Raw genomic sequence first — 24,120 nt, 5'->3', positions numbered from 1 at the left:
TCGGTGGAAAGTATTTATATTTGACATCAGCAGAGTGAAGATAACTTCTCCTATAACTTACTCTTCATGATTCACATAAGACAGCTAAATTGAAAAGAAGCATGCATTGCGTGAACTATTGTACTGTTCTATGCTTCTACTACAACAGCAAATTATAAAACAGGAACATCAATTCTAGGTTTTTATCAATTACATTATTAGTTTTCACTTATCCAAAGGTCTACCTGAACTTGACTAGCTAGTCCAAGGGTTTCAGATTCCCCCTCAGCTCTAGCTACAATGCTTTCATGGCTGCCGTCAACAAGAGCAACATCAGATCCCTGTGAAACAAAAACACGGCTAATTTTTTTCTTCTTTAGTAGTTTGGGACTCTTATTCTTCTTTACAATCTCGAAGATCAATTCATTGACTGAAAAACCATGTGGATTGTTTACCAGTGCTATAGCCTGCTATAGCCTATAGCTGTGTACAAATAACAAATCCTAAAAGAATTAAGAACATAATTGGTTCTCTCGTAATTTTAGCACTGAACCTCATCTTTACTTTCTAAGGGGAATTTGTGCTGCTCATTTGATACAAATTGGGTCACATAATAAAAAGACAAATTAATCTGGGTGTCAATGCTTTTTCTCCAAAAATGCTTGTTTCCATTTCTTCAGTGAAGAGGAGGAGATCTGTAAAATGCTGGCACTGTTGCAGGAAAAAACATCTGTCTAACTCCTTCCCCCTTAATAATCGGGAATATGATGCTTGATGCACTCTGAAAATAAAGAACCGAAGTCCAAAACACTTGTATAAGCAGCTAGTTATGCACATATGCAGAGTTGTAATTGACAAACATGTGCATAAGAAAGTTGTGGGAATATATTGTTAACATACCAAGATCAATCTAGCCCCAAGCCACATGCGCTGAGGTGAAGGGAAGGGCAGCATTAAGCGTCCGACGCCATAGATGGCAACGGCAAAGAAATGGAGAAATAAGTGCAGGGGACGAGGGTTAAGACCAGAGAGCAGAGATACTGGTCCATATGAACAGATACCTCCAAGGCTAAGATAGTCAAAACATGCTTCACGCATTTCCTGTTTTGCTGGATCAGGAGATGCACAAAACACCTTGTATAAAGCACCTGCCAATGTGTTTATGGTAGATGACACAGGCTGCGATGAAAACCAAGCACACTGTCAGCAAAGCAGAAACGAAAAACAATGCCATATTGGATGAAATTCTATGGAACTTATAATGGGATATGCAAAGAAGAAGTTTTAGTTATGAGTTATCTAAATGCCAACATTACCTTACGAAGTGTGTAGAATGCTTCAAGGTAATTGCACAAAGCAGTTGCGTCACTGAGATCACGTAGGGGTCTAAGAAGATTACGGAGAAGAACAATGTCTGAAAGAGCCACAGTCATTCCTCCTCCTGTTAATGGATGCCTCATGTTGAATGCATCCCCCAATAAAATTGCACCAGGAGTGGGAACAGGATTAGCAGCCATGCTTTTGTTTTGCATTGTTCTGATGTTTCCTTCCTCTACTGCTGCCATAAAAGCATTGTGCAGCTGTGGGGGAATCTGAAATACAATTTAGTTCTCATATTAGTTCAATTCAATCAGATGGGGTATTATGTGTATCAAGTTTAATCTAATTAAGTCAATCAAATTATTAAAGTACCTGAGGAGCCACCACAGATTTCAAATACTTGCCCATTTCACCATTAGCTACTGAAGGCACTTTTGTTCCAGGTACATCTACCAAACAACGAACCTCGGTGTTACTGATGGGATAAAACAGGATGGGTGAAGGGTCTCCCAAAATCACATGTCCATGATTTGCATGTGGAAGGTCACAGTTCTCCAGAATCAAACCAACAAAACAAGAGGGATTTTCAACCTGCGGCAATACATAATCTGTTGGTCTTGCGAAAGAACAAATACTTGGTATGATTCAATTGAGTTCAAATTGTTATTGATTTGCCCAGAGTTGGCACCCCATTGTTACCTTTGGAGCACTGAGAGATTTGCGCAGATTTGAAAAGCATCCATCACACACGATTGTTAGTGGAGCATATGCTCTCAGCTCCTCTCCAGCCTTGTTCTTGTAAATCACGCCTTTGACAATGCCCTTCTCCTCAATTAGTGTTGTCACTGATCCTTGTTCCAATTTTACACTGCAATGAAATTCCATGGGACATGATTAAAATATTGAAACTTTGAAACAGATTCCAGCAAAGTAATCACATACAAGAATCCGTAGAATCTTGTAATATACTTGAAAGGGAAATGAAAATTACTTTGCAAGAGTTGCAGCTTTTTCTCGCATTCTTTGAATGAAACGACCATTGTGGAAACTTCTCCCGGCGACATCTGCACTGTACTTCTCCAAGGGGTAAGACAGTTTTGTATCCTTCCCATCTTTGTAAAGAGCATAACCAAACACCTTCTGAGCATCAATGGACTCATTTGCACAGTCTGCAGCCACAAAGAGATAGTTTTGATTAAAAACCAATGTCTGTCGACTTAGTACTAAACATTCAATAATATGAGAAACTATGTCAAACTAATACAAGAACAACAACGGAGTCCTCAATTGGCTATAGGAGATTGCTCACCCTCAAGACCCAACTCAATCAACTTGAGATAACCCCCAGGCTGCAACAGCTCACCAACAATTCTGTCTGGCTCAGTTAAGTCTCTTTCGATGACATGCACACGGCGTCCTTCCTATAACAAGAAACATAACATATGCTTAACTCAAAAGCCCAGATTAAAGATGGAGCTGATAGCTCAGCCACTGTACACTTTAGAGAATACCTATGTAAATCACACTCTCCTCCTTAAACCTTCTCAAATATTACTTACAATCGCAACCAATCTTAGCAAAAGCTAAAATACTCTGTTTTACTACTGAATGAAAGTTTGAAATTTCAAATACATTTTGGATTGCACTATTCAAATTATCACACAAGAGATACAAATCAAAAGAGAAGAAAGTAATCACAACACCATTGACTAATTTTACTATGTCGTCCGCTAGCTGATCCAAGAAAGAAATGAAATATTTTCTTTTCCATCTGAAAGAGATTTAATAAAAGAATAAAATCAATAAATTAGTATCTTACCTTGGCAAGAGTGTAAGCTAGAGCTGCACCGGCAACTCCGGCGCCGACAATGACGACGTCGGTACTTTTGTCCTCCTCCATTTCCGGCTGAAACCCATTACTCTTTGCTCCTCCACTTAAAGTTTTGACCTTTTTGTTTCCACCAAGAGTAGTACTGATGATCATGAAGAAAACAAAGGCAAGCAAAGAAGCTAAGAACCCACCCAGAATATACTCGTAAGACACCATCTTCAACAAAACTAATTAGGAATAGGATTATAGGAATGAAGAATGGGAATTTAGTTCTGCTCTCTGATTTAGTTTTTGAGTTTTGTTTGGGAAGTGAAGGACTTATGGACAGTTGGGGAAGTTGAATGGGTTTATATAGAGCTGTGTTTGGAAGCATGTGTGTGGTTTTGGGTTATAGTATGAGGCGCCTGCCAATGGGTTGTATTACGGCGTGTACGAACCTAATGGAAGAAACAAAAATAGGGTCACATCGTATGGGGATGATTTGCCAATCAAGGACAAGAAAGGACTTCCATGGATGTTTCCCCATCAAGAAAACAAAGTTGTGGGCGATATAAGAACGTCTTTTTCAATTGATCGAGTAAAAACTTAGAACTTTGCACGAGGATTTTGTGTTTTAATTTTAATTTTAATTTTTTAATAAGAGTGTTAGATTAAAAGAGAATACATAAAGAATTAATCATCTGAAAACAAAATTTTGACACTGAAACAAATTAACAGGTTATTTAATTGATAAGCACATAGAATAGTCTAACATTATGTAAAAATTGGCACGTAAATAGAAAATTAGAAGATGTATCTTGTTGCGGCATTTCCAATTGAGGGCCTAGTGAATTTTGATGGAGTTTAGTAATTTATTAAATTTATTCACGAAATGATGTCAGTGTTTCCTTGAACACATCGGCTGACTGACTGACAAACATTGTTAAAAGATAAAAGAAAGAAGTTGGAACGGAACTAGTTCACCTCTCCAAATGAGACAAAATTTGGTCAAAGAAACCTTTGGTGCATCCAAGCAAGCAGCTTCATTTTATTCATGTATTTTCGTCTTCTTCTTGTTGAATTTTTATACAAACGCAGATATATGCATATAAGTAACTAGTCAAATTAATCATATTATATGTTTAGAAGCAAATCAATCATCAAGTCCGGCGAGCATGGCTTGGACTTGGAGTGATCGAGAGCATCGTGGAAGTTGGGTCAAGTTATTAGTGTGATCTTGTTTTCGTCCGCTACATAATTAATTGCCGCCAACATACACCTATATCTATATATAAACCCTACTCCAGTTCGAATACTCACCATAACCGCAAGTCCTCCACATCCCTACACAAAACCAAACTCCCATTCTTGGATCATTGATCACCAAACTTGTTGAAGATGGTGTCTTACGAGTATGTTTTGGGTGGGGTGCTAGTTTCTTTGCTGGGATCTATTTTCTTCATGATCATCCACGCCACTCTGAATGGAAAGAAACAATTCAAGGCTTCAAGTGGAGTGAAGAGTAAAGGGTTTGAAAGGATGCCACCCAACGGTGAGTTTCAGCGGGAAATGCAAGAGAAAAGTGCCGACGTAGTCATTGTCGGCGCCGGAGTTGCTGGTGCGGCTCTTGCTTACACTCTTGCCAAGGTCAGATTATGATTTGTTTCTTAGTCTTTGATTGGGAATCTGTTCTTTTTCTCCTTTATTTTCACAACCAACCCAGAACTTGTAGAATTTTTATTTTATTTTCTTGCCTTCTAAATGCAAATTTTTTGGGTACAAAAAGATCAGGCTTCTTTAATTGATGAAAGTTAATTGCTTATTTCTCTTTTGATTTGTCACTGTTGGCTAGTAATTTGATTAGTGTAGTACAAAATGCACTCACAGTACCTTGCATTTGAGAAAGCTTAAGGAGGAGAGTAATTAATGAATTAAATAAACATTACCTAAGTTTTTTTTAAAGGAACATTACCTAAGTTATATACATGCGCGCAGATATCAGATCTTGCTGTAATATTTGGCCTTTTGAGTTAAGTATGTATGTGCTTCTTGCAACAGGAAGGACGCCGCATACATGTCATCGAAAGAGACTTGAGTGAGCCTGACAGAATTGTTGGTGAGCTGTTACAGCCTGGGGGTTATCTCAAATTGATTGAGTTGGGTCTTGAAGGTAAAGCAACACCTCCTCAGTTTAGGATTCATTTCAATAATTTTCCATAGTTTCTGATGAACAATATTTATTTCTGACTGCAGACTGTGCAAATGAGTCCATTGATGCTCAGAAAGTGTTTGGCTATGCTCTTTACAAAGATGGAAAGGATACAAAACTGTCTTATCCCTTGGAAAATTACAGTTCAGATGTGGCTGGTAGAAGTTTTCACAATGGGCGTTTCATCCAAAGAATGCGCGAAAAAGCTGCAAATCTATCAAAGTAATCCTAATTTCCCTAAAACTATATTATAAGATTTTAATCTATGACTTATTGTTGATGATATTTTTCATGTAATTTGTTTCAACCTCTTATACAAGTTCCCCAATTTCTTTGCAGTGTAAAATTGGAACAAGGGACAGTGACAACACTAATTGAAGAAAAGGGTACTATCAAAGGGGTGATTTACAAGAACAAGGCTGGAGAGGACCTAAGAACATATGCTCCACTAACAATCGTGTGCGATGGATGCTTTTCCAATCTGCGCAAATCTCTTAGTGCTCCAAAGGTACCAACCTTTGGGAATATCAAGCATTGTGTTTCAAATCTGATGAACTGCAATTTAGCACATGAGACCAACAGGTTTACTTGATATTACTGCAGGTTGAAAGTCCCTCTTGTTTTATTGGTTTGGTCTTGGAGAACTGTGACCTTCCACACGCAAATCATGGTCATGTGATTTTGGGAGACCCTTCACCCATCTTATTCTATCCTATCAGTTCTACTCAGGTTCGTTGTTTGGTCGATGTACCCGGAACAAAAGTACCTTCAATAGCTAGTGGTGAAATGGTTAAATATTTGAAAACCAAGGTGGCTCCTCAGGTATTTATTCTCCAGTTTGCTTGACTTGATTAATCTACACTTCATACATATCTGACCTGGGCTAATACGATGACTACTTTGTATTTCAGATTCCCCCTCAGCTCTACAATGCTTTTATGGCTGCTGTCAACAAAGGAAACATCAGAACAATGCAAAACAAGAGCATGGCCGCTAACCCTCTTCCCATTCCTGGTGCAATTTTACTAGGGGATTCGTTCAACATGAGGCATCCTTTAACAGGAGGGGGAATGACTGTGGCTCTTTCAGACATTGTTCTTCTCCGGAATCTTCTCAGACCCCTACGTGATCTCAATGATGCACCTGCTTTGTGCAATTACCTTGAATCATTCTACACATTGCGGAAGGTAAAGCCGCCATTTAGCAACTAAATGTCCATTGTTTATGCCATTGAATGTTGTGGAAAAATTATTTTTGTGGTTCTTGCTTACTTAATTGTCCTTGGTATTCCTTGCAGCCTGTGTCATCTACCATAAACACATTGGCAGGTGCTTTGTACCAGGTGTTTTGTGCATCACCTGATCCAGCAAGACAGGAAATCCGTGAAGCCTGCTTCGGTTACTTGAGCCTTGGAGGCATCTGTTCGTATGGACCAGTATCTCTTCTCTCTGGTCTTAACTCTCGCCCACTGCACTTGTTTCTCCATTTCTTTGCTGTTGCTATATATGGTGTAGGGCGCTTGATGTTTCCATTCCCTTCACCTAAAAGCATGTGGCTTGGGGCTAGATTGATATTGGTAGGTTGACCAAATATTCCCACTACTTTCTCATGAACATGGTTTTCAATTATGAGTTTAAATATACATATAACTTGCTACTGACACAAATATTTCTGGTTTTCAATTTTCAGAGTGCATCTGGCATCCTTTTTCCCATTATAAAGGGTGAAGGAGTTAGACAGATGTTCTTTCCTGCCACTATGCCAGGATATTACAGGTCTCCTCCTCTTCATTGAAGAAATGGAAACAAGAATGGATGTCTTGAGAGAAAAATTTGTACCTCTATTCTTTTATTTTATTAATTTAATAAACCAATTTGTATCAAATGAACAATACAGAAGCATTAGTACGTTCCATCCAGAAAGTAAAGAACAAGATGGGGGTTCAGTGCTAAAATTAGAAAGAGCTCAGAAATTATGTTCTTGATTCTTTTAAGAATAGTTGTTCTGCAGAATTAGTTGTTCTTTTGATGTCCCTGCTAAAATTAGCTCTTCTTTTAAGATTAATTATCTTTTATGAAGGTCAAATTAAGTTGAAGGTTTATGCTGATGTTATAAAAAACACGAATCTATAGGCACTGTTGAAAGGACCAGTGTAAACATGTTTATTTTGAATTGTTATTAAACATCTTATTTTCCAAACAGAGGCATTACAATCATCTAGTTTTAAGTTTTTGGTTTACATCCTTTCAGCGACCTTGTTCCATTAGCTTCAATTATATGAGGGATTCTTATAAGAAGATTAATGGTTGCAGTTTAGTATTTCTTACAGTGGAAGTTACTATATTATATCATTAAATATGCAAGTTTCACAGTTTAGTGGTATCTTCATCATTTGTTGGTGTCCGAGGTTAGTCGACAAACCCATCAGTAAAGAAGATGCTTTTGGCTTCGATAGAATATCATTGCTGCAAAAGGGAAAAGAGACTAAAGACGAGAGATCAACCTTATATCCAATAGATATGCAGGAGAGAATAGCAATTAAAGCCAATTATGGGGGAGAGATCTATATATATTAAGAAGAGCGAAGCATGATGATACCTTACGACTATTGCAAATCTAATAAGTTTCAGTTTCATGAAGTGGGATAATGAACGACTATTTCCAATCTAGAATTTTAAAGAAAACGGGAAGTATTTAATTATTGTGTAAGGGATCATCCACCATCATACAAGAACTTAAGAAGGACACCCTCACACAATTAGACATGGATTACGCTCCACTCTTTAGAGATCCTTCTCTTGATCCTTGTAATCCTTTTACTCATAGTGTAGACGTAGCATGGAGCCCTAGCATCACATCGAATTAGGTGAACCGCTATTAATACCGACCTCTTTGTATGATTGTGGCTACCGAATGTTCCTCCACTACCACAAAAGTGGGCAAAGGATACCATTACATGCCCACGTTTTAGTTAATGGTGACAGCACCCAACAATTATACTTCCATTGACCCCATGTTTGTACTGTTGCAATGTCACCAAATAAATAATACCCATTAAAATATTCTTTTAAACATAATAAGTCTTTTGTTTAAGCAATGAAATTACAAAAAATCACACTTACAATGATTTTGATCGATAGCAATCTTTAATTTGCGGTGCACAACACACTCTCTCTCGCTGCCCTATCTCTTCATCTCTCAAGTTATGAAGAGAGCAGCAATCTTTCAATGGTTTTCCGTCTTGTAGAAAATCGAATGTGGTCTTCTATTTGAGGTCGTTTTTGTAAGAGTTCGGCTTCATCTCCATAAACTATGGGTAGACTTTAATACTCGTATGGTATCATTGGAATGAATCTCAGATCTGCCCAAAAGGTACAGCAGATTATTTATCTTTCTGAATTTTAGGATAATGTTTGGTTAATTAGTTCTCCGGTTTATGCTATTGTATGCGTCTCTCTTGATGGCAGATTTGAATTTTGGGTTTATTTTCTGTCTTGTACAACTTTTAATGATCTTCGATTTCAGGTGGTTTTTGTAAGAGTTCGGCTTCATCGATTGTAAACTATGGCGAGAATTTCATCCCCATATAAAATCTTTGTAATGAATCTCAGATCCGCCCCAAAGGTACAGCAAATTATCTCTCTTTTTGAATTTTAGGATGATGTTTGGTTGGTATTCTGGTTTCTGCTGTTGCATGCTTCTTTCTTGATGGCACATCTAAATTTTGGGTTTATTAAAATAACGAATCTTTTAATGATTTTATAATTTGATCAGCTATTGTTGTTGCAACTCATAACTCTCTAGATAACGTTTCCATGATGTCAAGTACGTATAGCATTTGTGACTCAGGAGTCGAAGATGTATTAGTGTGATACAAACATTTGAATAGTTAGCTTACGGTCTTGAGTTGATTCAGGTGCTACACAAATATTTAAGAAATGGTTTCCAACTGCTAACAGCATCTATAATAGTTTCGTATTACTGCTATCTACTTAGCCACGGTGCTTTTCCACTGTGTTCTGTTAGTGACTCTTATTATTGTTCTCTGTTCAGGTGTTTGGTTTGATGATGAAACCTCTTATTAGATTATTGCTCCCTCATAAACCAATGACCAGCACAACCAGCATTATGTCAGACTCACCCTCTGCACTAAAAAATATATTGTTGTTGATGCAATTCATGTTGATAGAAAGATCTTTGAACAGTTACCGGTGTTAATCCTTCTACTACTTTTACAAGGTAAAACCTATTTGAATCGATCATTATCATATATTTGAAGTTTTGAACTAATGATTTTCAGTTTTTACAGCAAAAGAAAAGAGAGAGGCCCTCTGATGTCATTAAGATTTATTGTTGTATAGGGTACACTTTCCGAGTTTCCCATGGGAAGGTAGTGGCTGTGAAGCAACTTTCAGTAGCATCTCACCAAGGGAAGAGTCAATTTGCTGCAGAAATTGCTACCATATCTAGGTGCAACATCGCAATCTACTGAAATTATTCTGCCAGTTGCTGACACTTACATTGGAGATAGGTCAACCACCACTCCAAGCAATTAGACCTTCTTGTGAAGGTAAATTTTTACTGGCTCATATTTCTTGCTTACTGATTTGAGTTTTCAAATCCTAAGGTAGATTTACGTTTAATTTGGTGTATTTTGGTAGACCTATATGATAGACAGGACAAACAGGGATTGTATGTGGTATTTTGGGTTCATGGTTTAAAATATTTGGGTGCATGTGCCTTGATGCTCACTTTTTGTTTGCAGAAAAGCTCATTTCTTTACTAGTTTTTCGGTGTTGTTCATCACTATTGGCTTCTTCCATGTTGGTTATCCAAGATCTTCTGGTATACTGGTATCTGACCGCCCATATATTCTGTTCAGATACATACATATTTCAGTTCCAGGCAAGCAGTACAGGTATGTAATCTTCTGAGTTATAAACTGTCTTTGGCATTATATTTTATTATTGCTTTTTAGTTTTTCTGAACTATGTTTACCTGGAATTCTTGTGTTAAACTGCATGTGTTCAGGATATTTGCAAACTCTGTAATAATGGAACCAGTGAGCAACCTCTTGGTATATTACCTCATCAAATCCGTGGTTCCCTTGGACAGTTTTCGGAGATGACACTTGTGGGCCACTCCTCAGACAGTTTTGCACGACTTGCTGCAGCATTGTAAGTTTTACGTTGAATCATCTATTTATATGAAACTTATATGGGGTTTATATTTAGTAATTGGTGCAAATACGAATTGCTATTACAACCATTGCATATGATTCAACAAAACTTGTAGTTTTCAGTACTTGTACCTGGTAGCAGTCTAGCAGGCATCTCATTCTATTTCTTTGTGTCAATAAAACTAGAGAACTACCTCTACAATATGTTTTCTAGGTATTGAGTTAGACGAGAATGAAATTAGGATTTCATTATGTAAGCAGCAATACATGAGCAACATTTTTCTTTTTGCGCAGAAACTGGGGCTTTATAATATAACAAAGGAGGAGTAGGATAAAGGCCTCTGAAGAATTATTATTCTCTGTGGACATGGCAGCTTGGAGACTCTCCTCCTTACTCTCTCACTCTCTCTCTGCTGGGTCTGCTTCTAAGCTTCTCTCTCAAGGTGTGCATGACAGTACCTTCACCTTTTTATTCTTTACTTTTTGCAGGCTTCTGTTTAGCTCTCGTGGGTTTAGGTTCTATACAGCACCTGTGAATCAACATACTTCTGGAATAGTACACATGCTTTGTGAATAAATAAAGTAAATAAAAGCTAGCCTAGTGTTTATGTCTTATCTCAGCAATGAAAGCTTCCCCTGAAAGAATAGTCTAATGTTTAGTTTATTTTATTTATGCATGATCTGATCATCTTACAATGGGTGAATATGCAATATTTGATCATCTTACAATGGTTGGTTACTTCTCTTGTCCACATCGAAACTGAAGGTGGAAGCTCATTCTAATGGTTTTAGTTAACCTATCATTCTATTGCGTTCTATTTAATCTAGTGGAGCTGTGTATTGAAGTTGGTGTTTTATTGGAAGCTTGAGCAGTTTAGCGATTTGTTAGTGCAGGAAAATCAAAGAGACTGATTTTTGTTTTGAGGTCTCCTTTGTTTGACTGGACTGCTATATTTTAGTACTATAGTTGCACTTGTATATTCGAAGTTTCCTGTCTAATATAACCTGTGAATTTTGCAGGTGCAGGCAAATGGTATGGCAGCATACTTTGTGACATTGACTACATATCTTGGCCTTTGGTGTGGCAGAATATTACTTGCATGACATACTTTCTCCACCAAATGGTATGGCAGAATATTACTTGCATGACATACTTTCTCCACCAAATGGTATGGCAGAATATTACTTGACAGTTTCTTCTGGATATCAGACGTATATAAGGTAATCATATACCCATTTCCTTAAGCTTGTGTTTTCAGAATTTCAATTGTTCCACAACAAAAAATTTTAGTTGATATTTCATATTATGGCTTTGTAAGTGTTATATATTCTAAATATTCCTGTCATTTTATTTGATGCAGTCATCCATGGAGGACAAGAGGAAATTGCAGATACCATGCCTAGAATTAAGGCTGCCAAGAATTGTTCTTTTCAGAGAATTGAATTTGTATATTAATTTTAATTTTTTTTTAATATGAAATATTGCAGTCACCATTGCTAGATGGTGTGTTTTCTGGTGATGGGGCCCACAGTTTGAAACTCACCAAAAAAATGATAGTGCCTATTTGAGTCTTTGTCACGCCAGCAATGGCAACGCTTCAAATTTTGGTGTCTAAGATGGTGGCAATTGCCATTACACACCAATCATAGTTGTCTTTTACTTCAATCCACACCATTCACAATGGTGTTTATAGCTCATTTTTGTTGTAGTGCTCACCGACATCGGAAAATGGTAGAAACAGAGAACATTAATTAAAAATCATGTGAAATTAGATATAATGACCTTATTAGAGCATCTTTAGCAGACTCTCTATTTTAGCTCTTTAGTTATTTTAGAGAGCATGTATAGTTTTTTTTTTTTATCTATTTTAGCAACTGCACCAAACTCTTAAGTGACTATCTCCCTTATAACTTTTTAGCTATCTCGCTCCTAAATATAGAGAGTAAAATGAGGCTCTCTATAATTTAAAACATTCCTTTTGTGTTATTTTATATAAATTATAAATAAATTTTAACTACTTAATCTTCATTTAAAAAGTAATCTAAATTCAAAATGAGCTAAAATAGAGAGCATTGATACTGACGTATTTCTAAAGTGACAAGCTAAAATGACTTTTTAGTTATTTTGGCTAAATTTTGACTCAAAAATGGCTAACATTGCTAAAGATGCTCTTATGGGGTACAACATATAGAAGTGAACACACCAGATGGAACAGTTTAAGGAAATGATCAACAATCGTAGTTTTATAAGTATGAATACACACCACAAATTGACACTGGTATTTGCTAACAGTGTAAACCCTACCACTGGGGAAACATCACTGCGTGGCTTGTTACGTAGCCAACACGAAAAATCAAATCCACTATGAATCAAGAAGAATACAAATCACAGTTTACAAGCAGTGGTGTTCACCACAACTACGTTGACTAGCGGCAACGCTAACTTGTTTTACAACTAATTGATCTATATATTCTAACACACTCCGCCCTGGATCTGATTCTTGCTAATAAACTGAGTGTGTCTTTTGTATCAGCCTGATCTTGAAGTCTCACTGATCTCAATCTCTATGCAAGTAATGGATGCAGTGAGCAAGCAAATGAAATCACCAAAGATATCAATGAGAGTTTTAGTAAAACAGTTTTTGTGACGACTATGTAACACACATCAAATTCTTAACACTAAAAACTCTACATTGTAATGCAGTTTTCAAAACCTTTTATAGAAGACAAAGACTCCCCCTCAATCCGATCACATTGATCACAATTGAGATAAATTAGGAAAGGTTTTTCAAACAGATAGAAAGACTCAATCAATCCTAACTAACAACAAGCAATTGATATCTCTTAACTTATATGACTTCTAAACAACTTTAAATGCAGATAAGATTTTGAAAGCTTTTCCAAAACTATCGATAGGATTGCATAACAGTTTAGATCCACAATATATGCATCAATCACACGCAAATTGATATGAAATGCAAACTACCTTAACTTGATACTAGTGAGCTTGATTTTCGCTTCATTGCTCGATCCTTCAATCTCCTAGGACCACCGGGGAAATAGGAGGAAGATGCTTTCCTCAAACTTCGATGTTCAAGTCTCCTAGTATCCTTAGGAGTCTTTGTGTTGAATGGAAACAGCCCAAAATACTTAGAAGTCACAATGTAATTAAATAAGTTCATCATGCCTACCAGCCACAGAACAATATTAAATTACAAATCTTCGAACAAGAACAACAAAATGAACTCAATACCTATAATTTAATTTGACACCTCCGTGTGCATGTATAGTTTCTGCAGGTAGATCGAGGGCCAAATTCATGTTTAATAGAATCAGTTTCAGGACAGATAGATTATATAAGGTGATCTCAATTCAAACAAATTACTACCTAGCTGGCTAGCTAGGACTGGAATAGTATATATCCCCAAAGTGCATCACCATGTTCATAATTACCATCATGATCATCAAATAGTACGGACACATATCTAGGAGTATAATTGCGCGACTAATTGGTCGTATCCATAAACATCTTCATGACGGGAAATATGTCCGTAATCATCATAATCAAATAGTGTGGAACCCTGAGAGAAATAGCCTTTCCTTTGCTACGACTGATTATACACTTAACAAATGCAGTCACCGAGAAACGGCTCTCATAGCTAGTGATCAATAGTAAGATCAGGAAATTTGAGATATTGCCAGCATGAAGGGTTGAGGGTTTCTGTGTACCATGACTTGCATACAAAAGGGACATCCAAAAGCAATGACTCCATTTCCACTCTTCCAAATACATTTATCAAGAAGTCAACCTCTAATTCCTCCCATCTTCTTTCATCTTCCATCTATAACAAATGACATACATAATGTTTATTAATTGATCGATCTACATGAAAGTACCATTGAACATTGCTATTGCGCACATGGGAGAAAATCTATGATAGCACCATAAATTAGATGTTAATTAAAGAGATAAATGAGCAAACAATCACCCGAAATAATCAAAGGGATGAGATAATAAAGTAGAGCCAGTTGGATGCAAATGGAATTCCCAGACCAGATGAAAATATAAGGAAGAAGGAAACAATTCACAACCTTTGCTCACCCTCTTATAAAATTGTCAATTGTCTTTGAAGCAGGAGTGCTCGACTGGCTTATTGGAAATGATAGCTAGAGACTAGAGTCCTATTAATCAAATAACTACCGGTAAAGCTCTAATCTCGTAATAAGTAATTTGTGCTTGGTGATCTTCCCGGAACGGTTTTTGTGCTTCAGTGCTTGGAAAATCATCAAAATATATATAAAGCTTTACTAGCATCTTCATTTGTTGGTATCTGAAGTGAAGCCAATAGGGTAAAAGACCTGTCACGAGTGAGTCGACAAACCCATCACTAAAGAAAATGCTTTCACCTACGAACACAGAAGCGAAAACAGCTAAAGGTAAAAGAATAACCTCATATCCAATAGATATGCATGGGAAAAAAGTAAAAAGCTTAGCAAAGGAATTGTAACCATGGTAAAAGAGAAGAGTAAAAGTGAAGGCAATAATGGATAGATACATTTTCTTTTTTCCTTTTTCTTTTAATAAAGTAGATACCTATCTTAAGAAGCAAGCACAAGGATTCTTTTGTGCAGTGAGTATCAGAGGTTTGATCTGCTGGAAATGAGAGATAAGACAAAGAAACGTAATTGAGGATTTCAAAAGTAGTTTAGCTGTATTTCTACAAAACTGCTCCAAAATCAAATATCAAAGAAATAGGCAAGTGGCCAAGTTGATCTGAGTAGGGGTGGGCGTCCGGACCCGAAAAACCGAGAATCCGACCCGAACAGAGGGAAAAAGCCCGATTCGGTTCGGTTTTAGAATTGAAATTTTCGGTTCGGTCTAAAGCCCGACCCGAATTCATGTAATCGGTTCGGTCTCGGGTTTCATATTTTTAGGGCCCGAAAGCCTGAACCGACCCGATACTGTAGCAGATGCCACATGTCAGTCCATGATTGGGTGTTATAATAATAAGTTAAATATTAAAAAAAATTTAAACAACCCTAAAGGAGTAAAGGGACTAAAGGCTACACTCCTCCAGTCGACTAACTCGACCTCAGCCGCCCTCTCTTTGCTTGTCGATACTCGATACTTCGATAGTATCGAACTATCGATACCATCTCACTATCTCCGAGCCCTCCACCACCTTCTAAACTTAGGATGATTAATCAAAGGCGTTGCTTCAAGGGGCTCTCTGGGACGAATTCTATATTTGGTACTTCTTCCTAATCCTCCGATCTCCACTCCGCTTTCAACATCTGCGAAGCCTAACTCCGAGCCTTCTTCTCTGAATTCTCCAGCTCCGGCGCCTACCCCCTTGGGGTTCTCCGAGCCCTCCACCACCTCAACCAGGTTCGAAGTCGGATCCTCGCCTTTGGGGTTTACCCTGCGCCTTCAAGGTTGTCTGTCGAAACAAGAACACGATCCGTGCGCTGTTACAGCTCCCGATTTCGCCGTCGCCGACTTGGCGCAAGTCCGAGCTGCTCCGAGATCCGATAGGCCTTTGCTTCGTCTTCAATAATCCGATCAACTCTTCCGATCAGGTAAGCATATAATGCACAGAAGATGTTTGATTTATTGTCTCTGAGAGTTCTGAACTATTATGACATGTCTGATCTGTAGCTATTTATTGATGTAAGACTCTATGAGTCAATGGGAACCAAAGTAATATCAGAGTTTAGGCTTGGACGAACTGAATTTGTTGAGAGTTGAAGGACAATATTTTACTGTGAATCTGTTGAGAACCAAAGTAATATCAGAGTTTGGGCTATGATAAACTGAATTTGTTAAGGATTGAAGAACAATATTTTATTTTGATTGAGCTGATGTAGAGTTAAGTAACTTATGTAGAACATTGAGGTGCCTTGTTGAGCCGCGTGGGATTGCAGGATCTGGATTAGCTCTTCGAAACTCAATCGGAGGGGGTTGGGTCACATCTACACTGGATGACCACCGTCATTTGCTAGCAACTGTCTCTCAGTTCATTTTCTTATGTATGTTTGATTCAGAAACAATTACTTGCTATAAATTTATAAAAGGGCTAGTACTTCTTCAACAGTTGACAGCATTATAATTTGATATGCATTCCAGTCTTCCAGGTACCAAAACTGACAAAACGGGCAAAACAGACATTTTGGGCCCGAAAAAGCCCGAAAACCGAACCGGCCCGAATGGGTTCGGGTTCTGTCGGTTTTCAGTTCAAAAAGCCCAAACCGGCCCGAACTGAAAGTTTAGGGTTCGGTCTCGGTCTCACTGATTTTCGGGCTCGGCCCGACCCGAGCCCAGCCCTAGATCTGAGACTCTCCTACTATTTCATTTATTTTTGTCTATGCAACAAAGTTTGCTCATAATATATTTAAGTTTATATCCTGGCTAATACAGTTTAAGAGGAGTAAATCTTAGATTTTTGAATGTCTGTAAACAATATATGTCAAATCCCCAATACCGAAAGCAAGGAATTTCATAATACAACTAGTTAAGTATACAAGGAAATTCATGGATACATGCATATGACCTAATTCATGTTTAAAGGTACCCTTTTCAGGGTTGATAAATTATATGGAGGGGTTCAATATCATTTCGCAGTCTTAAATGGAAAATCAAATCTAAACAAATAGATTGAAAGAAATGGAATCAGGGAGTGGTATTTTGCTGTAATACTAGAGCAATGGGGACGATGAGATTAGTCTGGCGGTTGCATCTACAGAATAATATGGTTATGCATTCAACAGCAGATTTGTGAGCTTCATAGGTTCAGTGAAACTTGCAATGGAGGCAAGCCTGACTTTCAGAGTGAAAACACAAAGAACATTGGTCAAATGTGTAATTACGACAGTCCACGCTGCAAAAAAATTGGGCACGTGGCAACATCTGCAGCTTTGCGGCCCCACTAGACTTGACTCTTCCCCTGTTGATTCACAAAACGCTTTCGGCTTCTCCACCACTACACCTCTGCCAATTTAGGGTTTCCCTTTCGTTCAACAAATCTTCCCCCACACGGTCCGTACAGAAAAAAAGGAGATGATGGCGTCGGAGTTGAGACAATTGGAGGAGCAGAGGTTGCAAGAGCAACAAGAAACGTCGTCAACCCTGCTTCGGTTGATTAAACGCATGAAGAACATGGAGGAGAAGTTTCGGTCGACCCGAAATTCTGCCCAGGTCCGATGTCAAAAGTTGGAGGATCGGGAGAGGCGAATCGGAGATGAGACGAGCAAACTGGACGTGTTGAAGGCCGAGACGGAGAACAAAGCTGTGGAGCTTCGAAGCCTTGAGAAGCTGATCCAGGAGAGACAAGAAGAAGCTGTAAAAGGTGAGAGTCACTCAGACTCGCTCAAGTTGTTAATCCAAGAACATGAAGAAGAACTGGAGTTTAAAGAGAAGCGGTTCTCGGATCTTGAGAGAATGATTGGTGTGAAGGAGGGAGAGTGTGAGTCGGTTCAGAAGAGAATGAAGGAGAGCTTGGAGAAACTGAATAGGGTTGAGAAGGAAATAGAAGAGAAGATTCAATTGAAACAAAAGTTAAGCAGGGCAATGGAGGTGAAAGGGAAAGTGTTGTGTTTGCATAAGACATCAATGAAGGAGTGGTCGAGAAAGCTTGAAGTAAAAGGGAGGGAACTTGAAGAATTGTCTGAGAAGATTGAGTTGAAAGAAAAACAATTTGAACCGAAAGTGGAGGAGATTCGTTTGATTGAAAAAAGGGTAAATGAATGCCTGAATGAGATTGAATTGAAAGAAAGGCATCTTCAGTCACTCGAAAAATCAATTCAAGAGGGTGAAAATTCGTTAGAAGAACGCGAAAAGCACTTAGATTCAATCTCTCATGGACTTGAAATGAGAGAGAAGGAACTTGATCTAAAGACCAAAGAACTTGAACCGAAGCAATATGAACCGGCACCAGGTAATAAGATCTTTCTACTATTTTCTTAATTAATTAATGCTTCTAGTTCTTGCATTATAGGTAGCATTAGTTACATTACCTATAGGACATGCCTTAGATTTTTGTATTCTTTAGCGCAGTGTTGTAGAGTACGTAGTTATGTATTTTAAGAATTGTTCTTTCCGACGATAAAGTCTTTGGTACGTACATTACATGATAGACTAGACAATTGTAGTGCTGGACAGTCTCTTGTAGTTCCACAGTGGTAGGCAGACCACCACAATCTAGCTAGATGACAAGGAGTTAGTCTACCAACTAAAGCATCGGTACATTAATATACCGAAAGAAATGCCTTTTCAGAGGATGATGTTATTTTTGTCAAAAATATTTTTTATATTTGGATAGGGTATTATTACTAAGTAACAGTTTTCCTTTTTGCTGGCCTGAAAACGTTACTCTCAATGGACGTGCATGGTGGCACATAAGCTGTTCGTTGATGCCATTTAGTCCAAGATTTCTTTTTCTTGGACAAGATTTAATTAGATCCTGTTGTTGCTGTGAGTTTTCCATATACTTCTAATTGGTTTTTCAGGCAGTCTCTTTGTCAAGTTTGCCCATCTGATGTTTGATAGAAGCATATCTATAGCTTTGCTAGGCAACATTCAATCTGATAGTTATCTCCACTCCCGGCCAGTCCCACAATTTATCTTTTTGAACTAAAGCACGAGTATTAGATAATGCTGTAAATATCTTGTTATGCTAGGTTCAAATGTATTCATTGTACTAACATATATATATATATATATATATATATATATTGTGCATTTTGTTGCTTCTTATTGCAATTTCACAGCAAGTAATGTCATTTCTTCCCTTATCGAAGTTGAGGAACCAGAATCTTTACTAGCCAAAAAAGTAGCAGTTTCATCTTCTTCAAATCCTCAATTAAGTGACTCCTTAAAGGCAAGGAATTTGCATGGACAAGTGACTGGGAATGATTTGCTTGAGAACCAATTTTTTGATAATCTGCAAAGTTCATTAGACCCTGCAAAACTTGTGTTGGATTGGATGCAAACTTATCTCTCACAATATTGGACAAAAGGTGATGTTGGTTTTGAAGTAACTTCGATCAAAACCTACATTTCCCTATTAGAGCAGCTACTGAGACTCTCACCACATGCCGGAGCTCGGGTGAAAGGGGATGCAATGAAGTTGGCAGTCCAATGGAAAGCAAATATGAGAGCTGATACAGAGAATTCCTTGGAAATTTTGGGATTTTTGCACTTCCTAGCTACATTTGGGTTGCTTTATACTCTAAATGTAGATGAAATTGTAAAGCTTCTTGGGATGATTTCTCAGCATAAAGAGGCCCTAGAATTATGTCAGACACTTGATTTTGCAGATGAAATCCCTGGTAAGTTCTTGACATTTCTTTTGACTGCAGTCTATCTGTTTTGATTGTATATTTTTGTACCTATGAATGTATCTTAATTAATGCCATTATTGAATTCATTTTTCTAGGGTGATGGTTATATATGTTTGTGTTGTTTATATAATGCCTTCTTTAGCAGTTGGGTTGAAATGTTGAATATTACCAAATGGCTTGACATATAAGTGCTTGAGAAACCCAATTACTGTTGTTACTAGAAAAATTGTACAATGAAGTTAAGTCAATAAGATATTGTGCTACAGGCTGACTTTATAGGGATTTTTCATATTGACAATCTTTAAGTGTGGCTAGGATGATCAGTAAATTTCTGATTGGTTTGATATAGTCTGTTGGAAACAATATCCTCTCTCCAACAACAAATTAATTAGTCTTAAGTACTCAACTGATCAATGTTTGTTTTCCTGCATAGGAATTATTGTTGTCGAACTACTTCCTTTTCATCTTGACTATGATTTCTTTTCTTGAATAATTTCCCAACTTTGCAATTTTCATTTTGAAACTTCTGTAGAGCAGTTTGATGAATCCTTCCATTTTGTTGTTCATATGGCAGAGTTTATCGGGACTCTTGTTGAAAGGAAGCAGCTGATGGAAGCCGTTGGACTGATTTGTACCTTCAAGTTAAGTGACAAGTTTCCTCCCGGACCACTCCTAAAAGAATACATGGAGGAACAAATAAAGTGTTGCAGAAATGCTTACAAGAGAACCAAGTTACATAACGAAAAGGTCCTCTAGCTCTTCTTAATTCGGTATCCCATATGTGCTTCACAATAGTAAAATTCAGGAACATTCTTATGTTGATATAAATTTGTCAAGGCTTACGTACTTTTTCTCCCAGGTTAGGATTGTGGACGACCAGATAACTCGTCTAAGAGCTGCGATTAACATGAACAAAAACCACAATCTGGAGTCGACGGAGTGTGCATCAACAATCATTGAAATTCAAATAACTCGACTGCAGCAAGTAAAGGAGAACTGGAGACTACAGGCGGCGAATTTGGCAACTGTGCCAAAAAGAGGAACCAAACGTAGTAGCAGCACTCTTCCTACTGCGTTTGAACCCCGACAGCAGCTCAATAAAGTTCATCGGAAAGCTGTAGCTGTTCCTCAGCCTTCTGCATTGCAAATTTACACCCCGATCTCTCTGCAGTCAGATCTTTCATCTGTGCTGTTACATAAGGGGCAGTCTGGCGGCGCTCAGAACACTGGTATATACTACCCTCACTCTGGTACATAGTTGTCGTCCCAAGTGGAACCACCCCAACCACTGTGGTAGGTAGCCGGCTAACTTTCTTTTCTGGATTATATATCCACCTAGCAAAAGATCAGCAGTGGAGTGAATTCATGTAAATAGATGGCACTACTTAAAATGTATCCAGGAACTTTAATATAAACACTGTTGATAGTGATCATTCAACTATTATAGAATTCTAGGAATTGGAGGCAGTATAGAAATTGTTGATTGTAGCATAGAGATGATATTAGAGGCAGTGCATGCTTTTCTGTTATATTTTGTTGACAAATTAATTATGGTTAAAAACTTAAAATCAAATGCCTTTTCTAGTTTCATGCAGTACGTCTATGGCTCTATGCGACTATGCCAAAGTCAGGCTGGTATTTTAACTATATCATTGTGAGTTGAACTTGAACCACACAAAAATAAAGCTGAAAATTACAAAATCTAGATCCTAAATCTCAAATTCTTATCTGAATTGAAGTAATTTCTCACTACTGTGGACTGCAAAACAGCCATTGTATTGAGAGAACCTGAATTTAAAAAACAATTTCAGATATTGCAGGTTTATAATTTAGGGCGTAGGGCTGAGGAATTTGCAGTCTTGAATGATCAGTTTACACCAATAACACAATAAGAATATATACCTGAGAAGCTAAGCTGGTTAAAAACTTCAGGCAAAGCAAAACCAACAAAAGCCACGATTTTCAACCATACTCATCTGATTTTGAAGCTCCTCGCCAATAAGAATATGAAGTTTTTCGATCACATGCCACGGCAAAAGAAATACATCAGCAAGCCAATTTCGTGTCTTGTACCCTCGCAACCTCTCACCTGATCCGCTTTCAATGTTTGGTTTACACAATGGTAGTTTGGTGCATTTGGTGTCCATATATCCTACATCGTACGGTTCACTTTCCTGAAGAAGTTATAGGATATCACAAAAAAATATGAGCATTAATTAGATGTTATGGACCTACGTATATTTTATCATATCATATACTAAGAAATTAGTTTCTCACATCAAGATCAACAATTCTCTGAGGGACTATCTGGATGATCAAAACCTGCAAGCAAGGGTAATTACTTCTGAGGAGATACTGGATCCCTTTTTGCTCACAACTGAGCATTGCAGTCCTCAGAGTTAAATGCACCATGCCAAAGAAAGGAGTTACACCAGAAGATTCCAGTTCCAATGGAAGAACCTGGAACAATTAAGGCATATATAACCAAAAACTAAATATATTAGTGGGAATAAGCAGATTCAAATGCTAGAGGAGTATTGTCGACTGTAAAGAGACATTCCTCAGTAATTGCATGAATATAAGTACATACAGTAAGTTGAATAGGGAATTAAAGGTGGGTACCTGAAGCATGTATGTGCAAACTGTAAGTATATATCCTAACGGTGGGAAGTTGATGGAGGTATGCCTCGAGTCCAAACTCAAGGTATGCCTCTTCCAACGCTCCTGCTCCAATGTCGAATACAGCTATAGTGCCTGAATACTTCAAGTTGGTGCCTAAATTTCAATGTAATTAGTATTGTCTCTAGCACAACTACATGACAGTTTCAATTCATTGGAAAAACAGATACATAGGATGAGGACATTAGATTCGAAACAAGTTTGAAGCTGATGTTGCAGCTGAATATCAAAATTCTAACTTTAGAAACCAAAATCACTTGTCTGAATAATACAAATACATCAAAAGCAACATGCATTTAGAAATATGTTGTGAATTTTGATCGATGAGTTTATGCGACAACGTACTGTTTCTCAAATTTGTTCTAGAATTTTTCTCTTGTTCTAGAACTTAGTGAGTTCATGAACTTATTTTAATTCAATCTGTAATTCTGTATACAACCCTAGAATGGTGTAGACTATAGAATTAATAAAGAAAGTAGTAAGCAGAATATGGGTGAACTGGTGTTTCAAATTCCCACGTATGGAGTTGGTTTATTGTGGCAAACTGATACCGCATTCAAACAAAAACGTACATATCAAAAATCCGAGACAAACTTTTGTCTTCTTATTGTCAATATTGAGAGTAGGATCAGAGACTTTCCTCTTCATACCAACACTAAACAGCCTACAGGTTCTTATTCCATGTGATCAACTAACAACTACGAAACAGAAATTCAGAAACAATATGCACTATAAAATCCGAAACATCAGATAGCATCAGTTCAAATTTTCAATACCAAGGTTCAGTTCCTATCGCTCAAAATCTACAATACATGTGATTTGAACATGGAAACAAACAACATAAAGTCATTGCAATCCCAACTGAATTGTGCATTCAGATCAATCAAATTCAAAAGGATATTAGCTTAGACAACTTAAGCTGTTGTAAACTCAAGTGAACAAAACCATAAAAAATAGATGGTCGCCCTTGAAGATCTAAACATAATCCCATATTCTGCTTGACTAGCATATTCTCAATAATGATATGGTTTTGCTTCCAAAACAGTCATTTCTCTATAGGTCTAATATACACCTTGTATCGTGCACATTATACTAACATGTTGGTTGTCTATTAGTTTAGATGTGGTTTTTCATCATTTGCTTATCGATCTACACGTATATTCTTCTGTAAAAAGGAACTTGAAGGAGAGCATTATTACCAGAAGGCGGTGATCTTCCTGTAACACTTGTAAACCAAGGTGGAACTATGTTTTTGTCTGTTACATAAAAATCTCTTTTATTCATTTATTTATTTAGTTTTTAGAATAACGTTAAAGAAGGGGAAAAAATAAAACAAAAGAACTAATGAAGCTTTTGAATTAATCTTGACTTGAAAAAAAAAAAAGCAATTTGGAGAACTTCAATTGATTGATCTGAGGGTTAGAGAATGCCTAAAGGAAATGGAACTGAAGGGAAGGCATCTGCGTCTCTCATTGACTTCAAAATTCAAATGAGAAAGAAGGAACTCAACCAAAAGGCCAAGGAGCTTGATCGAATTAAAGCAAGATAAATCTTACTTAGTTCTTAACTCTGCCTAAGAACACATGCAAAAGATGAAATCAAGGG

At 37.4% G+C, this 24,120-nt stretch overlaps 3 protein-coding genes and 1 long non-coding RNA gene across 4 annotated transcripts; 3 read left to right on the top strand and 1 right to left on the bottom strand.

Annotated features, from left to right (window-relative positions):
• On the bottom strand, positions 1 to 3,434 carry LOC112200311 (squalene monooxygenase SE1). The gene is made up of 8 exons (XM_024341337.2): positions 3,119 to 3,434; positions 2,609 to 2,720; positions 2,291 to 2,468; positions 1,999 to 2,167; positions 1,672 to 1,890; positions 1,296 to 1,571; positions 880 to 1,158; positions 1 to 760 (listed from the first exon to the last, which is right to left on the bottom strand). Exons 1-8 carry the CDS (start codon positions 3,344 to 3,346, stop codon positions 656 to 658), a joined length of 1,566 nt encoding a protein of 521 aa, XP_024197105.1. The 5' UTR covers positions 3,347 to 3,434; the 3' UTR covers positions 1 to 655.
• A 1,007-nt stretch (positions 3,435 to 4,441) lies between these two features.
• LOC112200467 (squalene monooxygenase SE1) lies at positions 4,442 to 7,340 on the top strand. Its single transcript, XM_024341496.2, has 8 exons — positions 4,442 to 4,756; positions 5,168 to 5,279; positions 5,363 to 5,540; positions 5,658 to 5,826; positions 5,922 to 6,140; positions 6,230 to 6,505; positions 6,616 to 6,894; positions 7,008 to 7,340. The coding sequence occupies exons 1-8, from the start codon at positions 4,508 to 4,510 to the stop codon at positions 7,110 to 7,112; spliced, it is 1,587 nt and encodes a 528-aa protein (XP_024197264.1). The 5' UTR covers positions 4,442 to 4,507; the 3' UTR covers positions 7,113 to 7,340.
• Positions 7,341 to 8,410: 1,070 nt separating this feature from the next.
• Positions 8,411 to 12,163, top strand: LOC112200097. The gene is made up of 9 exons (XR_002936154.2): positions 8,411 to 8,690; positions 8,844 to 8,942; positions 9,372 to 9,557; positions 9,680 to 9,888; positions 10,084 to 10,236; positions 10,350 to 10,495; positions 10,792 to 10,940; positions 11,518 to 11,718; positions 11,859 to 12,163. It is a non-coding gene; the product is annotated as an uncharacterized LOC112200097 (long non-coding RNA).
• A 5,394-nt stretch (positions 12,164 to 17,557) lies between these two features.
• On the top strand, positions 17,558 to 21,269 carry LOC112199184 (FRIGIDA-like protein 5). Its single transcript, XM_040518734.1, has 4 exons — positions 17,558 to 18,431; positions 19,264 to 19,824; positions 20,411 to 20,583; positions 20,696 to 21,269. Exons 1-4 carry the CDS (start codon positions 17,558 to 17,560, stop codon positions 21,092 to 21,094), a joined length of 2,007 nt encoding a protein of 668 aa, XP_040374668.1. The 3' UTR covers positions 21,095 to 21,269.
• The last annotated feature ends 2,851 nt before the right edge of the window (positions 21,270 to 24,120 follow it).

This window comes from Rosa chinensis, chromosome 4 (genome assembly GCF_002994745.2).
Source record: "Rosa chinensis cultivar Old Blush chromosome 4, RchiOBHm-V2, whole genome shotgun sequence".
NCBI classification, from domain to species: domain Eukaryota; kingdom Viridiplantae; phylum Streptophyta; class Magnoliopsida; order Rosales; family Rosaceae; genus Rosa; species Rosa chinensis.
The sequence above is the reverse complement of the archived record's forward strand: the minus strand, read 5'-3'. Positions and strand labels throughout refer to the sequence as shown.